This window comes from Patiria miniata, unplaced genomic scaffold (genome assembly GCF_015706575.1).
Source record: "Patiria miniata isolate m_02_andy unplaced genomic scaffold, ASM1570657v1 HiC_scaffold_26, whole genome shotgun sequence".
Classification (NCBI taxonomy): domain Eukaryota; kingdom Metazoa; phylum Echinodermata; class Asteroidea; order Valvatida; family Asterinidae; genus Patiria; species Patiria miniata.
In genome coordinates this window covers 680,940-699,356 of record NW_024037065.1, presented here as the reverse complement: position 1 = coordinate 699,356, position 18,417 = coordinate 680,940, and the positions used below count along the sequence as shown (strand labels likewise).

The following is an 18,417-nucleotide window of genomic DNA, read 5'->3' as shown; positions in this document are numbered from 1 at the left end:
CACAAAACCGTAAACTTTTACGGGATCAAAATAAGGACAGCGCGTTACAAAAAAATAAACGCCGCACCGTCTACAATGAATGGCGCCCCCAATTGCAATCAGTTCAATATAGCTTGTCTCAGTGATTTCTTCTCCTTTCAACGGAGGAGTTGTCTTGAGTATCACCAGTTATCCACAGCCTCCACAGGGCCACTTTTCACCAGGGACAGAGTCTATAACACACACTAAATGACGTGCAGGATCTTAACAAATCACCTTCCACAAATTATTAATCAACTTCAATGTTACAACGACAATATCCGACTTCATTCAAGAGATGAATTAACTATAAAAAACACCAAAATTCACATCATTATAACAAACCACTTCCCATCTACCACGACACAGTCCACCTCCTTACCCATTCTCCAGCATGTTTATTTTACACAACCATCATGCACGCAATAAACCCCACCACCAATGGATTTCTTTATATCAATTTGAAAAAGAAAAAATACCCAACACAAAACATATGACAATTAACGCGATCTACCCGATGTTCCCCAATACCGATGTAAACAATATTACCCGAAATCCTTAGGATTAAGGTTAGGGTTAATTAGGGCTTGGATTAGGGTTAAGGTTAGGGTTATTATGGTAGAGATTTCCACGAACATCAGTATTGGGGAGCATAGGTATGCACCCAAGTTAACAAAGGTTAACTAGTTGGCAATCTCTCTTCCGAACGACAAACATGTTTTTGTAACGGGGCGTGGATGGACGGGGTGCCCGTTCAGAGAATGATACCTACTGTGTAATACTCACAGCTTGACAACGAATGTGTCTGAACGAACTTCACCAGATATAATACAGCCTGGATGGTCAGACGCTGCAGCCAGTGGAACAGACTGAAAACGGCGTGAATTTTGAAGGGGGATGAGGGCGTGAAATTCTGAACCAGTCTGAACTATTAACTATAATGTGGACTCAGGGAGGGGAAGGGTAGGGGCAGCCCAGGCTCCTCAGGAAGACTCCAAAGTCGTCAATCAGAAGAGGCATATTATTAAACTCAGTCTACTAATGCGCAGCACGCGCAGGCATTAAACAAACAAGAAATTCACTCGAGGAAACAGCTTTTAGAATTCAAGAACTCAATCCGCAACAAATAATTTATTAACAGTGTCAACTCGGCTTATTCAACTCTATTTACATGAAGGGAATTATTAACATTTAAAGACGTTGTGGAATGCTCGAAAACATTTCCGTCATTTTTTGGGTATATGTAGCCTAAGGTGTGATGAAATAAAAACGACTATTGTTTCTGTCATGAAATGAGTACAAAAGGTACTGTTGAGAGCTGTTTTTCAGGTCCTGTTTCGACCCGAACGTGCAATTTGTGTAAAAATCGTCGTTGCGGGCAGCAAACAAAACACAGTAAATCGTGACGTAATAGACAGGACTCGTACATGCTACTCTGCATCGGGAGTCCTGTTTATTACGTCACGATTTACTGTGTTTTGTTTGCTGCCCGCAACGACGACTTTTACACAAATTGCACGTTCGGGTCGAAACAGGCATAACAGGACTTGAAAAACAGCTCTCAAAAGTACCTTTTGTACTCATTTTATGACAGAAACAATAGTCGTTTTTATTTCATCACACCTTGGGCTACATATACCCGAAAAATGACAGAAATGTCTTCGAGCATTCCACAACCTCTTTAATATATCTGTTACTGCATTGGCTGTTTAATTAAAGTGACTCTTTAGCAAGACACCGCCACTATGTGCGGTCTGCAAAATAAATTATGCGCGTACTTTGCTTTGCACGTTCGGCTACCTCGGAGGCAATGCCTTGTAAGCTGTCTGCTAACAATTAATACTGAATAAATTCAACAATCACAGCACTCGAAATTTGAATGCTAGCTAAATCTTCACAGCACTTGGATGCTGACTATTTCTTCACAGCACTTTGAATGCTGACTAAATTCTTCACAACACTTGAATGCTGACTAAATTCTTCACAGCTCTTTATGCTGACTAAATTTTCACAGCACTTGAATGCTGACTATAAGTTCTTCACGGCACTTGAATGATGACTAAGTTCACAGCACTTGAACGCTTACTAACGATATAAACTTCAAACCTAGCCACCCAAATGCTGGTGACGCTCGCCTTTTATAAAGTTCTGGCCGTCAAAAACTAGGCCACGAACTGCCCACGCGCTACAATTGGCTAAACGTGCGCAGCGTATATGCAAATGAGTCACTCGCACTGATCAGCGTTTGCTATTGAAAAATGCACAGTATTTCCGTACACTACTACACAATGCCTGTTGTAAACACACACTTCTGCCATTAACCAGTTGCGTTATATAAAACCCCTGTCGCTAAAATCTGTAAGAAATACTAACTCTCGGGAAATTAGTCACCATTGTAAGATAATTAGGCTTTCTAGAAATTCTTCATTCATCATAACACGTGCCCTATTTCCATGTGAACAATTGGTAAGTGAAACTAATACTAGGAAAAAAAATGTGGATTGAATAAAAGAACAATTTCTCACACGATCATTTTTAAAGCCTAGAGTGAACCTGGCTGAATAATATGTGTCCAAACATTTCACAAAGGCAGAGCGATTTTGGTCACAATATTAAAGATACCAATAAGACGACATCCCATATACGTATTTACCAAAACAAAAAAACAATAGACGCAATCTTATATTTTTTGGATATCAAATCAGTCCACTTCATTATCACTTCATATGTAATAAACATATGCAGCTACATTTCTTTACATAGTTATTTCACCATTTTGGTATTTTTCTACTTTATGTTCATAACAAATTCAACCACACACACACATCTCAAGCCTTACTTGTCACACACTTGTGAGCACACCCCTACTTATTTCTACAATACAAAGGCAAAAAGGCAGTTTACAACAACATCGATCCTCGTCAGTGCAATCATCTTCTTCTTTTAGGGTCACCTGTCACACCTATGATCTCATATATTATACATGCAATTCAACTCACGTCAATTATACAACATATTTATTCATAAACAAACTACGGAAAAGCCCTATGTTCTGTTCATCGAACAGATATAGCTCTAGTTTTTTTAGCTGTTCCCAATTTCAATTGGGAACAGCTATTGTTTTCGTTAAAGTTTTTTTTTTTCCTTTTTCTTTTTTTTGGCTTTTCCGCATAGTGCGGAAAAGCCTTTGTTTTTGTTCTCATTTTTTTTTTTTTCCTTCTTCTTTTTGTCGCCAAAACCCCATAGACTTTGTGCACGTTTTTTCTCAGTGCCACTTTTGGCATTAATCTTTGTCAGACACCATTCAAAGTTTGCATAAGCATAGTCCCTATAGCAAAGATGTGTCCCGAAGATTGACGTCATGGTGACGTCATCGACTAATTTATTATAGATTTTTGAATATTAAATTTTTCCCATAGACTTTGTACACAGAAATTAAAAAAAAATTGTCGCTTTTCAAAGGGCATTTTTGACTCTTTGCCAGTAATTCATTTACACCAATCTTTGTCCAAGCAAAGACCCTAATTCAAACAACATTGTGGAATGATGACGTCATGATGACGTCATCCCATGTTGATTGATAGGCAATTAAATTGTGACACTTTTAATATTTAAAAATGCATAAGAAATCAACCATACGCGTCCGCAGCATTCTGTTGCCGGCAAGTGGTAGAGTAGGTTGAGGTCTTTATTTCATTCAGTGTGCGTGAAATCACGTGACCCTTGCTTCCGGTCGAAAAAGGCCAAAACCGGAAGTGGCTTATCATTTAAAAGTGGTAATAGATATGAACTTGCTTTTAACGGTGTTAGTCTCTTGGCCAATAGTATTTTTCAAATCATTTACCAATGACGTCATGCAATCTTCGAGCGCCCTCTAGCGACAGGTTGAAAATTTTCACAAATGTGTTTTGAATAGATGTCTGTGGCGAAGTTTGTCGTAATCGCCTAAATATTGGTGTATATGATGATCTTGACCCACTTAAAACGTGTGCGAAGTTTTAGGCGTATGACGTCATCAGACCGGAAGTTATAATGAAAAGACCCTTTTTCCTTTGAAAATTCCTGAAAAATCAACCATGGCAGTTTTTATATTAGTTTTTACTTTATTTGTCGATCTAAAGGTAGGTCAAAAACATTTCAAAGCTTCGAGGCAATAAGCAAACTCGAACATGCCCTGCGCACGCTTGAAACTTTAGGTTGACAATACCTCTGGTTTAAAACATGCACAGAATGTACATGTACATACGCACGTACGTTGTACATACGCACATACAGAAGCCATGATGATGTCATAATGGGTCCCAGTGCATCATCTTAATAACGGTGTACATTCTTCAAGTCCTAAATCTAAATAACAAAAACAACAACAGCGCATAAAATAATGGTAATGCATTCAAACATAAAGACCTTGCTTCAACTAAAAAAAACATAATGCGGAAAAACAAATGTCAAACCTGTTGCACAAAGTGTTTTTTGTTTAACAAAATGACTGCAGTAACATGTTATTGAAACTTCATACCATCATATTATTTATTCAAATGAGTGCGTACTCAGATGATTAGTCTCATTACACTCCAACCGCCCCCCCCCCCAAAAAAAGGAACATTGACTTCGACAAAAATGCAAGTCAAATTTGACTTATTCTTTGTAAAGTAGTTTATTGAAAAACGGGCTTGGTTGATGACTTGTTGGGAGCTACAAGGCATATATGTGATAATGGCTTTAAATACAATTGACCAAAATACCAATAATTAAAATGTCTACATGATAGATGTTGTCACTTTTTTGAACATGTACTATCAAACTGCTCGACAATGACAATATAGCTATTTCTTAACACTTAAAAAACGGTGGAAAAGACAAATTTCATCTAAAATTAAGATAAGTGCATACAATCTGTCCCTGAGAAAAGAGCATGGACTATAAATTGCAAGGCTGATGTTGAGAGTCCTACTTATCCTTACCATATCTGATATCCTTTGCAATTGTCGATTCTTTTGGAAATGTAAAGGATTACTCACAATATAAGTAAAGCTTGTGTATATTTACTTGCTTAACAGTCAGCCCATCTCTACTAGCATGCATAACACTCACAACACTCCAACCCCCCCCCCCCCAAATAAAAATCAAATTGAACTTTGTCTTTGTCAAGTATTTTATTTTTGAACATGCTTGGCTGACGGCTTGTTGGTTGCTACATTGGAAAGGGCATATATGTGACAATGGCTTTAAATATAATTGACCAAGATTAAAATGTCTACATGATACTTGATAGATGTCAAAGTCCTTAACAATTGACAATATAGCTAATTTCTTAACACATTTAAAAAACGCTGGAAAAGACAAATTTCATCTAAAAGTAATATAAGTGCATAGAAACTGTCCCTGATAAACATTACTGAGCCTTTATAAAGTGTTTTGATGGATAACATGAAGACTACACATCGACAGCTAAAATATTGAAGAGGGAAAACTGTTCCCCAAAACAAACTCTAGAATGCAGAAAAACCTTCAGATTTTTAGAAACGGCATGCCACAAGAAATTATCTAAGTACACAAAGCCCCCCCCCTCCCCATTTTAACAATCGAACTAAAACTAAACGTGGTCATACAAACATAGATGTACAGTTGTACACTGCCAGTGGTATTTTACACGTAACACGTACTTGTATTATCGTAAATTTACGATAATCATGTTGAATTTGTATTTATACAAATTCAACATGATTATGTTCCATAACTCTGATATCTTTTAGTTGCTTTCTGCACCGTAGTTGAGGAACTGAAAGATAACAGTTTTACCAATCAGGTACCAAATAATGGATTTAACCTAAACATGCATGTCACTTGCAGTCATTCATCTCATGCAGGCAACAAGCTCTTTCAGTGCATGATTCCAGACTCACTTTTTCTCCAAAGCACTGTATTTAGTGATACATTTGTGATCACTCAGTGTTGCTTTAAACATAGATTCGTAGAAAGAGTGTCTATGTACATTTCACGCTTCTTGGAGGTCCCAGCATACACAAAGGTTGTTAGGTTAAACCATATGACAATTAGGCCTCGCAATAGTGGCTGAGAGCGTAGAATTACAGAGTAACTTCATCTTGTATGACATAAGGCTGGATGTTGCTAACAGAGCGATAGCAGAAAGGCTGGCACCACTTCATTTTATCTGCTACAGAGTCAGCATATTTCCCTGAATACAATAAAATAGGAAGTGGTTTATAAGAAACAACACTTGTACAAAATTATGTCTCGTACAATTTTGCCACCTGGCTTTACTTTTGCAAAATGCTAAAAAATTTGTGGACACACTCAATTTTAAGCCATCAGTTGCATTCAAGGTACACTATTTGCAGATATGTAGATGCCCTTCCAAGTGCCTCATTTGAGGACAATTCAAATCATCAATAGCATATTCTGCATTAGTTGCCCTTCACCTCAAATTTGAGCTAAATATGTCAGAATGCACCTGTCCGCGTGTATTTCTATGAGCAAAGTCTGAACATTGTCTAAAGTTTGAAAATAGAGTAGGTTTTAGAAAATCATTCACAAATATTTAAGATCTGACTTGAGACAACATATACGTGGACAATGTTAAGATCATCGCCAGGAAGGACCAACTCTAGAAATTCAAAATATGTGCAGCGGTCAAAATCCACATGCACTGCCATCAGATGAACAGAGATGGAGGATACAAGCTAGCCCACGTGTAAAACTGCTGACTGTTGTTTGACCAAGTATGACAATGTGACAGGTCACATGAGCGCCTCAGCAACGTCCACGTGATTGTTGGACGGTCCTGATACAACCTTTGTGATTCATCAAGTCCCAATAAGGTACTTTTCGAATTATTTGCTTCAATAATGGTAATGGAAATGAAGTTTCATGATAAATCTCACTCACCTGAACCATGTTCAAATACTGGCATATAGAGTGATGCTGTTGGAGAGCACACTGGCAACTGGCAGGAAACATGTGGATTTGTAGTTGATGACTTCTACAGAAAGTGGATACAAGAGAATGACATGTGTGAGGATCTACTAGCTCCAGTACTCACACAAACCAAACACAAACAAGCAAGTTTCATTTTGAAGAACACTTGAACACCACTGATAAAACCCTCGAAAAACCAGAAAATCTGACAATCTCACTCACCTGAACCATGTTCAAATACTGGCATACAGAGTGATGCTGTTGGAAAGCACACAGGCAACTGGCAGAAAACATGTGGATTTGTAGTTGATGACTTCTACAGAAAGTGGATACAAGAGAATGACATGTGCGAGGATCTACTAGCTCCAGTACTCACACAAACCAAACACAAACCAGCAAGTGTCAAGTTGAGGAACAGTTGAACACCACCAACCAACCCCCCTCCGCCCTCCCCGCCCCCCCCCAAAAAAAAACCAACAGGAAAACTGACAATCTCACTCACCTGAACCATGTTCAAATACTGGCAGGTAAAGTGATGCTTTTGGAGAGCAGAGTTGTGGGCCACACTGTAATCTGGCCAAGCGCTCAAAAATGTTTACAAAATTACACAAGTTCACTCTTTTGGAAGTCACATCCACCATGTATTGACATGCTGGACCTTCAATTGCCCTCCAAGGAGGTGCCCTGGTTGACCATGTCTCCTTATCTTACAGAATCAGCAGCTTGCATTACACACTACTAGCGGCCAACGTGGAAAGTGGTCGAGGACTTTTTCAAGGTGTCTGTGTACCGGTACCTCTTCCATGGTGCTCCTCAGTCGCGATGGCTCCTAAACAGTTCCCTGAACTCAACAATCTTTTGCAGACCATGATTCTCCATGCTAGATATCCTCCTCAATGCAGCTTCATGTTTAGGAGCATGGCCTCAATGCTGGTAACATCGGTTGCCCCACAGACTTCAATACTGCTGACAAGGTCACTCCAATGAATGGTATAGAGGCAACACTGATGGAAACACTCGAGGAGCAGCAGCCACCAATGGGTGGTCACCCAGGACTCGGCACTGCACAACAGGAAGCTGTTTTTGGTGTCATTTTTGAGGTAGTTCTTCCAGACATCTGTGGGGAGTCTGCCAAATCCACTGTTTGTCCACATCTACCAGTACGTCAATCTTAACATCAGAGAAGATTACCGGTACATACCCCAAGTATGTGTAGCTGAATTGTTTCGTCAATGGAGATCAGATGTGAGCAAATGTGCGTCACATGCAGATCTCCTCGTCACAAGGAGTCCGATATTCTCAATTCTTTTTAAGGATTTGTTTATTCTTAAAGGAATGTTCACCGCGATGTTTACCTATAGCACTTCTGAAGCTCAGACCACTGAGTAGCTAGGCTCAACTAATCTGGTCTCTATGTTCTCTTAGACTTCTACTATGACCTCAGCAAAATAGATGATGCAATTGTTTACTTACCATGAATGACATAATTCCATCTTGCACATAATGTACGTCTCTTGAGTACACAACTTGAGAAATGAACATGATCTACAAAAAAACATCCATCGTAATTTCATGACTAGTTCACATTAGCACTGATATTGCACATCAATTGTATGTTTGCTTCAAAGATCAGCTTTACATTAAAACAACATCATTTAACAGAATTACATTTAATACAAATACCTTTATGCATACAAATGAAGGATATTTAGCCAGTGATCATCCCTCCAGGAACAAATGTCATTAACAAAAAAATTATTTAGGCAGATTGAGGCTGTATTCAATTTGTACACTGTGGCAATTAGAATATTTTGAACAATTTGAGGATACAACCAAGCTTTTTTTGAAAGGGCCTTCACAGTTCGGGTTAATCATGATCAAACAGATTCATACATTTTACAAGAATAAATATTCACTTGATCCTTACTTCTATAATGTCCAAAATGATCCCAACATTATGGAACTGTGAAATACAATGTACGTGTACACCACTATACTTCACATTGACAGTTTCAATGTTATACATGTACATGTACATGTACATGTAGGTTTCAGAATGTCCTCAATAAAAGTATTCAAATTATATTCTTATGGAAACTGCTTCATGATAGCTGTAGTATGTTGGAATCACTGCAGCATCTACCGTATCCATATTTCTGACGTATACGTGGTCAATCAATGTGCCATTTTCTGTAGTTTCATCATGAACACACTGTCTATAACCATAATTTTGCATTAACTTTTCAATCCGTGAACAGTGTTTCAGAATGTCTTCATTAAAATCACCCATTACAATGCACCTATAAGACACTTTATGAAGTTCACTCAGCAAAATTTTAAGATAGCCAAGAAATTCATCCATTGAATATGAAGCCGGACGATAAATTACTGCCACACAGTATGACGTCTTACTTATTACCTGAAATGCAATATGCTCTAGATTCTGAACAGGAAGAGTCAGTCTGCTAAATGTGCTGTTCCTTCTACCAAATACTGCTACACCTCCACGACATTGCTGCTTCAACATTTGTGTAACTGTACTTGAATTATCATATGACGCACTTCTGATCTGATGATAGCATTTGAAATCACTCAATTCTACATCAGAGTATTCCTCATTATCGATCCATGTCTCAGTAAGACAGATGAAATCAGATTTCATCATTTCATTATTACATTTTAGGTCCATATGATGTTCCTTTAATCCTTGAATGTTATGCATCATGATAACAGTCTTTTCAGATTTCACTTCCCTTGCACATTCTTCAGCATCAGTAAATTCTGGCATACTTTTCAATGATTCCGAAATTGCCTTGTTACAGTAGATATATTTTTCATCAAATCCTTGAATCACAAGTCCATGCATTGATGTGACTCTGCTCAGTGCAACATAAGCTTGTCCAGCTGAAAATGTGTGTTCAAGGCAAACAACTGCTCTATCTGTTGTCATTCCTTGCACTTTGTGAACTGTGCATGCCCAGGCTAATTTTAAGGGAAACTGCTGTCGAACACATTGCTTACTGACATTTTCTTCTTCCTTTTGAATTGGAACTGTGTCTTCTTTATTTGACGATTTGTATTTTCTTTTTAACTTCAATCCAACATCCTTATTATCAAACTGAACTTCAATGCACTTTGGCCAAGATTTATCTGGCAACATAATAATTTCACGTACAGTGCCAAACACTCCATTCACAAGTCCATCTGATACATCAATATTCTTAGTTAACATAACTCTAGCACCAACACCTAACCACAATGATTCAGGCAAGCTTGTGTATGTTGATTTCTTAGGAACTTTTACCCTTCCTTTTCGATTACCTTTACTAGCATCTTTCTGTAAATCCTTAGCAACAATACATATACAATCAATACACGTTGCAAAGAGTGTTTGCGTATTGTATTCATCCACTTGTTTGTTACATGGGTAGATATGTAATGCATCATTCCAATCTTCTCCAGTTTCACAGGACTTCAACAATGTTACATCTTCTTCTGATAACTTTTCCTTCTTAGTTTTTACTCGTAATCTATTCAGTGCTTTTGCAAACTCTACATCATCTTTTTGTCGCATTATTTCATTAAGTTCTACTTTCTGGAAAATATCATTCCATAGATCTACTGGGAGTGCTCTCTGATACAATGCTTTTCCTTTGACTGGAGGTAGCTGATAAAAATCTCCAACAGCTAAAATACTGATGTTACCGAAATGATTATGACTACGTGTTTGTTTCATCTGACGCAAACGTCCATGTATATAGCACAAAATCTTGTGATCAACCATCGATATTTCATCAATAATCAAAATTTGAAGATCTTGTAACACATTCCTCAGCGTATTCAATTTCTCTTCTCCAAGTGGTTGATATGGTAATCTAGCATCAACAGGGATTGAAAGAGCACTGTGAATTGTACTACCATTGACATTAAATGCAGCAACTCCTGTAGGCGCAACTATCAATACTGACATGTTTTCAGGGTTTTGAACCATTCTAGCAAAAAGTCTTGTTGCTTCATAGTGAACTGACTTTATCAAGTGGCTTTTCCCAGTTCCAGCTCCACCGGTCACAAATACATGAAATGGTTCAGGATTTTTCCCATTGATCTTCTTCAAGCACCAGTTACGAATCTTATTAAACACTTGTCTCTGCTGTTCGTTCAATGATCTTAATAAATTGAGTGCTTCTTGCTTTGATATTTTTGCTGGATGTGGTTCAATACTACATTTTTTTCCTACTGTTTCATCAGCTTGCAAATCAGGGATATCAAAACCATTCTCTTCTCCTATTACTTCTTCACGTTCTGCTTCACATTCAAGTCTCTCTTGCTCAGACTTAGGACAAATCAAAGCCCAAGCATCTTCTTGAAGACCAAATTTCTTCACATACTGTTCTGCTGCTTCAAGAGACTCAACATTTGCTTCATATATGGAGCGGTTACTTTCAACAATGCACCTCACAGATTTCAGTTTATCATGTAGACATACAGCACCATTTTTATAGAATTGTTCAAATGTTTCAAACTTAGGTGGTTTCAAATGTGCATCTACACAATATGGAAGAAACAGCTGCAATATACTGTGGTAATACTTCTCAGGATATTTATTCTCTGAAAATCGGGGGTATCTTATGACTGCAGGTTCAGTTTTACTACGCCTCTGTACATGACCCAAACCATCTTTAAGTTCATACACTGGTGATTTAGTTTTCTTGTTAGTGTTTGCATTATATATTACCCTGTATTCTGAGCAAAATTTTGCAAGGCACATGTCATTAAATTTATGAAGATCTGGTCTTGCTTTATAGCGATCAACTCTATTAGCCATGAATATGTCACTGTCATCATCTTCAGATCTATTCTGAATTACACTTAACGGCAAGCTCATTCTGACTGGATTTTCACCAACAGGTATAAACTCGACTTTCCTTGAACCTTCTTTCAATCGAAGACCACATACTCGAAACACTGCTTCTTGGGCAGATACTTCACGATTATGCAGATACACAGAACCAAGTTCCTTCATACTTTGCCTAGCATCCAAATTACCCTTCAAAGCTTCTTTCTGTGTATTTGCTAATAACTGTCCCATTTCACGTTCTGATTTAGACATATATGACACAACATAAGCTGCACAGGCATATGCATCGGTGATATACTGGATATCCATGTTAGCATTCCAACATCTAATCAAAGCAGGATTGTACAAATTTACCCATACATCTTGTGGTTCTCTTTTTATGACAATTGTAGGTTTGTGACTCAATGTATTGTTAGCCTTTTCAAAAGCATCCTGTGTAATATTCATTCTTTCAAATAACTGTACAGTTGACAAATTCTGGTTTTCCTCATTCTGTATTGCATCCCAAACTGACTTCAATAATTCCTTGGCATCACTATGCTTCTTGCTATCACATTGCTGATTTCTGTGATTATCATCACCATCATCACTTTCATCCACTCCACACTCATCGTTATCATCATCACCATCAGTATAATTATCATCATCACCATCAGTATGATTATCATCAATACGAATATCATCACGGTCATCATCATCATCCATGGGATCTGGCTCAGTAATGAAGGTTCTACTGGATGGTGGTCTTGGAAAATTAAATCTACACTCAGTTCCTTTTTTTTTACATGACTTAGAATGCTTCTTGCTATGTAGCTGCACGTGACTCACTATGTCATTCAGCTCTGAATCCTCATCCTTGGATGGCAATTTGCAGCTGATATATGAATCAATGAATTTAATAACCTCTTCATCATTATCACATCCCAATTTTGGAGCATTCTCAATCCAAAATAAACAGTGGGTATGTGGACTTCCTCTTTGCTGAAATTCAACTCTATAAAAATAATCCTTCACTTTGCCAATAGGCTGAGCTCTGGACAAAATAACATCTTTCAAGAATGAATGGAATCTCTTGTCAAACATTCTAGCTGCAGTCACAGGATTACTTCGCAATATTTTACATTTCTCATTCCAATCCAAATCCTCAACATCTCTAGAATCACCCTGTTGTCTCAATATCGTGTTTATGATTTCAGGCCATCTCATATCAGCTGCTGAAAATGAGCAAAACCATGTTGGAATTCCAAGTTGTCTAATCATAGCCATGACATCTTTCTGAGCTGCTTGCCAGTATGGGGGTGTACCTCTGATTGGTTTCAAGAACCTATAACCACTATCAGACTGTAAAATATCTCTCAGTTGATCTCTATCATTAATCATGCTAGCATTTACACTTTCAGCACTGTGTATACTGCCTGAACTCTGACGCATTGCAATTGATACTTGTGACATTACTTGCTGTATTTCTGACAGGTATTGAGCATAGAAGATATACTGAGTACACTTTGCAAATCTATTATTTGCATTCATTAACCTGTTATGAAAATATCTGCAGAGACTTAACTTCACATCACGATCATCACTAAAAATAGGGGTGCCTGTTGGAAATAACGCTGGAAAACATTTCGCCTCATTACCTTCTTCCATTAAAACTCTGACTGGGCTATTTCCTTCACAAGGTGCAACACACATGACATCATCAAAATATTGATCCAAAGCATCTTGAGCAATGTTCACTGGCTGCAAACATGTATCGTAAACAATACCTGTCAAACGTTCTTCATCTGTGTCTACATCTGTGTCTTCATCACTCTCACTTGAATTATCAGATTCATGCTCTTCTTGGCTATCACTTTCATCTTCCAGGGGATTGTCCCAATCACAGTTTATCTCAATGTCCTTGTACCACACATTATGCTCCTTAAGATACTGTAGTGCACGTTCAACATGTTCTCTACTTACAAATTGGTACTGGTAATATCCTTTGAATGACAATTTTCTCTTCAACTTAACCCTGATTAACTCATTATTATTAGAACATCTAGGCAATGCTGTTACAGTTTCCGAAATATTTGAAGGTACACAAACAACTGGGCCATGCACTGCATTCTGACCACCTCTGGGTAAAGCCATCATCTTCATAAATGCCACATTAATTGCAATCAGATGCTCCTCTAATATATTTAAACAACTCAATTCCTCTGGGATATCTTCCAACGCCAAATTGTTTGCACAAGCTTCTGCTGGGATCCTGTTCTGAAGCAACTTCCTGTGACATGTATAGCAAATCCACAAACTTGATCTACTTGATTCTGCCACACGACACTTATCACCACAATTTTCATTGTTGGCACACTTATGCAGATATTCTTGAGATATGCAATTGTCACTTTTGTATTTATTTTGATTACACTTTACAACCTGCTTTCGAAAAAGGATTTTATGACAAACTGCACAAATATATTCAGGTCCTGATGACACATCTTGCCTCCAATTTCTCATTACATTGCTCATAATACATTGACTTGCTCTCTTTCTTATTTCTCGTTCAGCATTCCTTTGCTTCATATTTTGACGATAACACTGATCACTGTGGTACTTTGCTTTCTGAAAATGTATCAATTTCATCCTATATAATTTGTTCAAAGAATACTTCTTTTTAATCGATTTAATTAGAGCATTTTTATATGATAAATCACCATGGTACTTCTTTTTCATAGATTTAATAAGAGCATTTCTATATGACAAATCACTATGATACTTCTTTTTCATAGATTTGATACGAGCATATTTATATGATAAATCACAATGGTATTTTCTCTTACAGTATATTTTCACACTTTTTTTCTTCGTTTGCCTATGTTCTGCATCTCTGTCATATTTCAATTTTTCACAGCCAATTTTTTTACTCCTATAATCAGCATTCTCATGGTATCGTTTCCTCATAACTCCAGTGATATTTGCCGCATTTTCTTTGTATCTCTTTTTGCCATACTCAATAGCACCTTGCCTGTATACCACACAACTATGATATTTTTCTTTCTTTGCACAATTTTTCTTCGCTTTGACACTTACAGCATTGTTTTTATTTTGTTTATCTTTCTTTCTCTGATATCTTTCCCTTTGCTGGTCTCGGTTAGTTTTTTGCCTCTTCCTTACATTAACACGTTTACGTCTCTTTGATCTTTTCAACACTTGTGTTTCTGATGTATTGTCATCGTGCTCCTGAATGTTGTGTTGTACCTTTCTTCTGAACTCATGTACACTTGTCACTAAATCATAATGTACCTGATTCTTGTGGTGCAAATAAATTCCTGACATCTCTGAATTGTCACTTCTACTATCTGTGCATGTATATCTATTTGAAAATAAATACCACTTATTGGCATCATCATATGTGTAAATACCGACATCCAACATGTGTGCTGTTACAATGATTTCTACCTCGGTAGCCCATGTTCCATTGTTATACAGTCTTGCATTTGTGACATACTCTTGAATTGTCCTGTAACCTTCACGTAAATAGCACCTAAACTGAGCAGCATTTTCCAACAAGTGATTAACAATTGCCATTCTGAGTTGCATGTGATTATTTTCAGTTCCTGAAATAGCATATGAAATAGCTCTGTAGAAACAGTTACCATCACCTTGAATTTTCTTTATAGCATCAGGTTTTGTCAACTTCTCACATTTCACAGGAATTTCATGACCATATACACACATTTTTGTCACACCTAATTTCTCACACAGTGCAATCTTATGGTCATAAGACAAGGGAACAAATTTTAGATTGTCAGGTTGATTAGCTTGTATGATTTCTATGTCATGTTCACTGTGTTTCTTTATCTGTGTCATACTACTGGAGCTACCATTGAGAGTCTCATCACAACCACAGATACTGAGATCATCATCTACCCAGACAGTAACACCTGTAATTTCAAACTGTTCATGACCACTGACATTCATAGATTGTCCAAGTTCAGTACAATACCTGTACACACCTTGCCATGATGATACACATTTGACCAAACTTCTTCCTTCACTGTCCTGATGTCCATACTGATTTCTAGAATGTGAATCAAAAATATAATACATTCCATCTTGAGCAATTACTGAAAATGTGTTCCCTTTGAAACAGATAAAACAGGCACAGTATTTCTGAATTGTCTGCTCTACTGCCCTACTCAATGGAATCATATTGAACTCAGTCAGATGTCCTTCTTCTGCAAAAGTGCCAGAAACAGATTCAGCAATCTTCATGTGAAAACATTTACCAAACGCATCAATCTTATCAGGCAACTCACTGATTAACAAATATTCATTTCTCATTGTAGAGCTTCGAGACAAACAACTGTACAATTCATTGCCAGTGTTCAACACAAAATCCATGTCTTTGCAACTCCACGTATTCAACAGCTTAATTCGGCTAAAGAGGATTCCACACAGGCTCATACAAACACATTGTCTTCCAGCCAGTTCTGCAAATCTGAGATCACCTTGATGGAAAGTACCTTGAATACATCTCATCTCTTTAGTCTCATTTATGTTGTCATTGTCTTTGCAACTGTTTTTAGAACAACTCCATATTTTGGTTTCATCATTAGATTTATGCTTTTCCGGTGATTTACCTCTCTGTGGAATGACTCGGGGCTTTTTCCTCTCAGTACCTTTTCCAAAATCTTCCACACCATCTCCAGCTTTTCTTTTGGATTTCATATTCTCAACACTCTCCTTTTCATTTTCTACCAACACTTGCTCTTTCCTGTTTCGAAGACTGTATCTAGTAATAGGTTTTCTTTCTGAGACTGCTTCATTTATACTTGTGTCATTATGCTCTCCATCTTTCTTAGCAGACTGACCTCTTGTTGTCTTTGCTTTGTTTTTACTTTCCTCTTTCTTTTTCTTTCCACTACTAGAACTACTCTCAACATTGGTACTCTTCTTGCTCCGCAATGAATAACCTCCAGTCTGCCTAACTACATGTATGCATTGTCTTTCAACTGTATTTAAACATGTATCTCTGCAGGCTATTACATGCTTGATTTTGCCAGTACCTGTTTGTTTCTCACCTTCGTTTCCATTCACTGTTGAAACTTGAATGTAATCTTCTGTGCAAGGAACACCTTCACTGCATGACTCAACAGATGCTTCCTCCATGTACACTTCAGATGATGGTATCTCAAATTTGTTCTCATCTGTCGGAATGCCAAGATCATACAACCAAGAGTCACTGTAAGTACATCTTCCACATTTTAGACACAGCCATGATACTGATTTGCTTGCTAGCACAGATTCCATATTTGCAAATCCCATACAACTCATATGATAGCAGATACTGCAGGTATCACATTCCACAACTTGTTCAACTGTATTAGTTACTTGATCACATAACCAACACTGCACAGGCTCTGTTTCCTTCAAGCTATGGTTCATTTTCTTAATCTTTCTCTTCTCAACACGACACCTCTTGCTCAACCTCTTGCTTGTACCATTCTGTCTTACTCCATTTGAAAATTTACTCCTGTTCTTGAATGAAACCTGCTCTTCGTGCTCATTTTTGCTTGATTTCTTGTCTTTGCATAGTTCTTTCTTATTGTGCATCTTCTTGATGACATATGTCAGACTTCTCCTTGTATGTCTCTGAATATTCTTCTGTGCTCTTTCATGGCTCTTTCTCTCTTCCTTACTCATACGTAATTCAATGACCTTGCCATTCCTCAACCTATTGAATGCTTGTCTTCGTTCATGTCTTCTGATTTTCTTCCTGTTTGGTTTTGAAACCTTTCTTTCCTCTCTATGATACTCTACAACACACTCCAATACCTGATGTCTGCTACAACATGTCAGTCCACTAACCTTCAACCTTCTCACTGCTTTCAGAATACTTCCTGTGTTCTTCCGCATTCTCTGCTTCTTCAGCTCAACATCATTTCCTCTCTGTGAAAGATCATATGCACAATAACTATGGTCATAACTTCTGTCTGTATAAGAGTTTCCATGACATGAACTTTCATGACTAGAAGTTTCAGGAGTAGAAATTTCAGAACTGCACGTTTCAGGAGTGCATGTTTCGGGGGGAAAACTTTCATGAGTGCAAGTTTCAGGAGGGTACGTATCAGGAGCATAAGTTTCAGGAGCGTACGTTTCAGGAGCGTCAAGTATTTGAGCATGAGGTATCTGAGGTATCTGAGCATGAGGTATCTGTGCATCTTTTCTCTCTGAAAGCCAACGGCCATCATTGCCATCACTCTCATGTGATGACTCGGTCATCGGCCACGCCTGCTCCAGACCATCTTCAGATGGCCTTAGAGACAGACTTCTCCGGGGAGGTGCCAACCCCAGAGCATTCCCATGTCCAGTTTCTTTAGGACAGGGCTTTATGTTCGCCTGGGCCAAGCCTTGGTTCGTAGGCCTGGCAAGCAGACTTCCCTGAGAAAGTGCTTTTCTCCGGGCAGAGGAATGATACGTACATGTACATCTCTTGGCATCCAACGTTGCCTCGGTATGGACCACGTAGCTTGGCATCTTCTGTAATGCACACAAAATAAAAAATACACATTCAAACAACAAAAAATAAACATTACAGTATACTCCCGTTAATA

The 18,417-nt window shown here is 37.9% G+C and overlaps 1 protein-coding gene across 2 annotated transcripts; it reads right to left on the bottom strand.

Moving 5' to 3' along the window:
* Positions 1-4,315: 4,315 nt before the first annotated feature.
* LOC119734073 lies at positions 4,316-18,371 on the bottom strand. 2 transcript variants are annotated; one of them, XM_038207435.1, is made up of 7 exons: positions 18,286-18,371; positions 17,639-17,752; positions 16,885-17,010; positions 15,817-15,881; positions 8,431-8,502; positions 7,180-7,273; positions 4,316-6,217 (listed from the first exon to the last, which is right to left on the bottom strand). In XM_038207435.1, exons 3-7 carry the CDS (start codon positions 16,970-16,972, stop codon positions 6,108-6,110), a joined length of 429 nt encoding a protein of 142 aa, XP_038063363.1. In that variant the 5' UTR covers positions 16,973-17,010; positions 17,639-17,752; positions 18,286-18,371; the 3' UTR covers positions 4,316-6,107. The 2 variants fall into 2 exon arrangements, with proteins under 2 accessions (XP_038063363.1, XP_038063364.1); XM_038207436.1 differs by having other exon boundaries at positions 17,672-17,752.
* Between the last annotated feature and the right edge of the window lie 46 nt (positions 18,372-18,417).

Coding starts and splice junctions, on each gene's coding strand:
- LOC119734073 (XM_038207435.1), bottom strand. CDS start 16,972: ATGGAGGAAGCATCTGTTGAGTCATGCAGTGAAGGTGTTCCTTGCACA. Junction 15,882..16,884: donor AACAGTGAATGGAAACGAAG/GTGAGAAACAAA, acceptor TTCACATTCTAG/AAATCAGTATGGACATCAGG. Junction 8,503..15,816: donor ATGTGTATCATCATGGCAAG/GTGTGTACAGGT, acceptor GTTTTTTTGTAG/ATCATGTTCATTTCTCAAGT.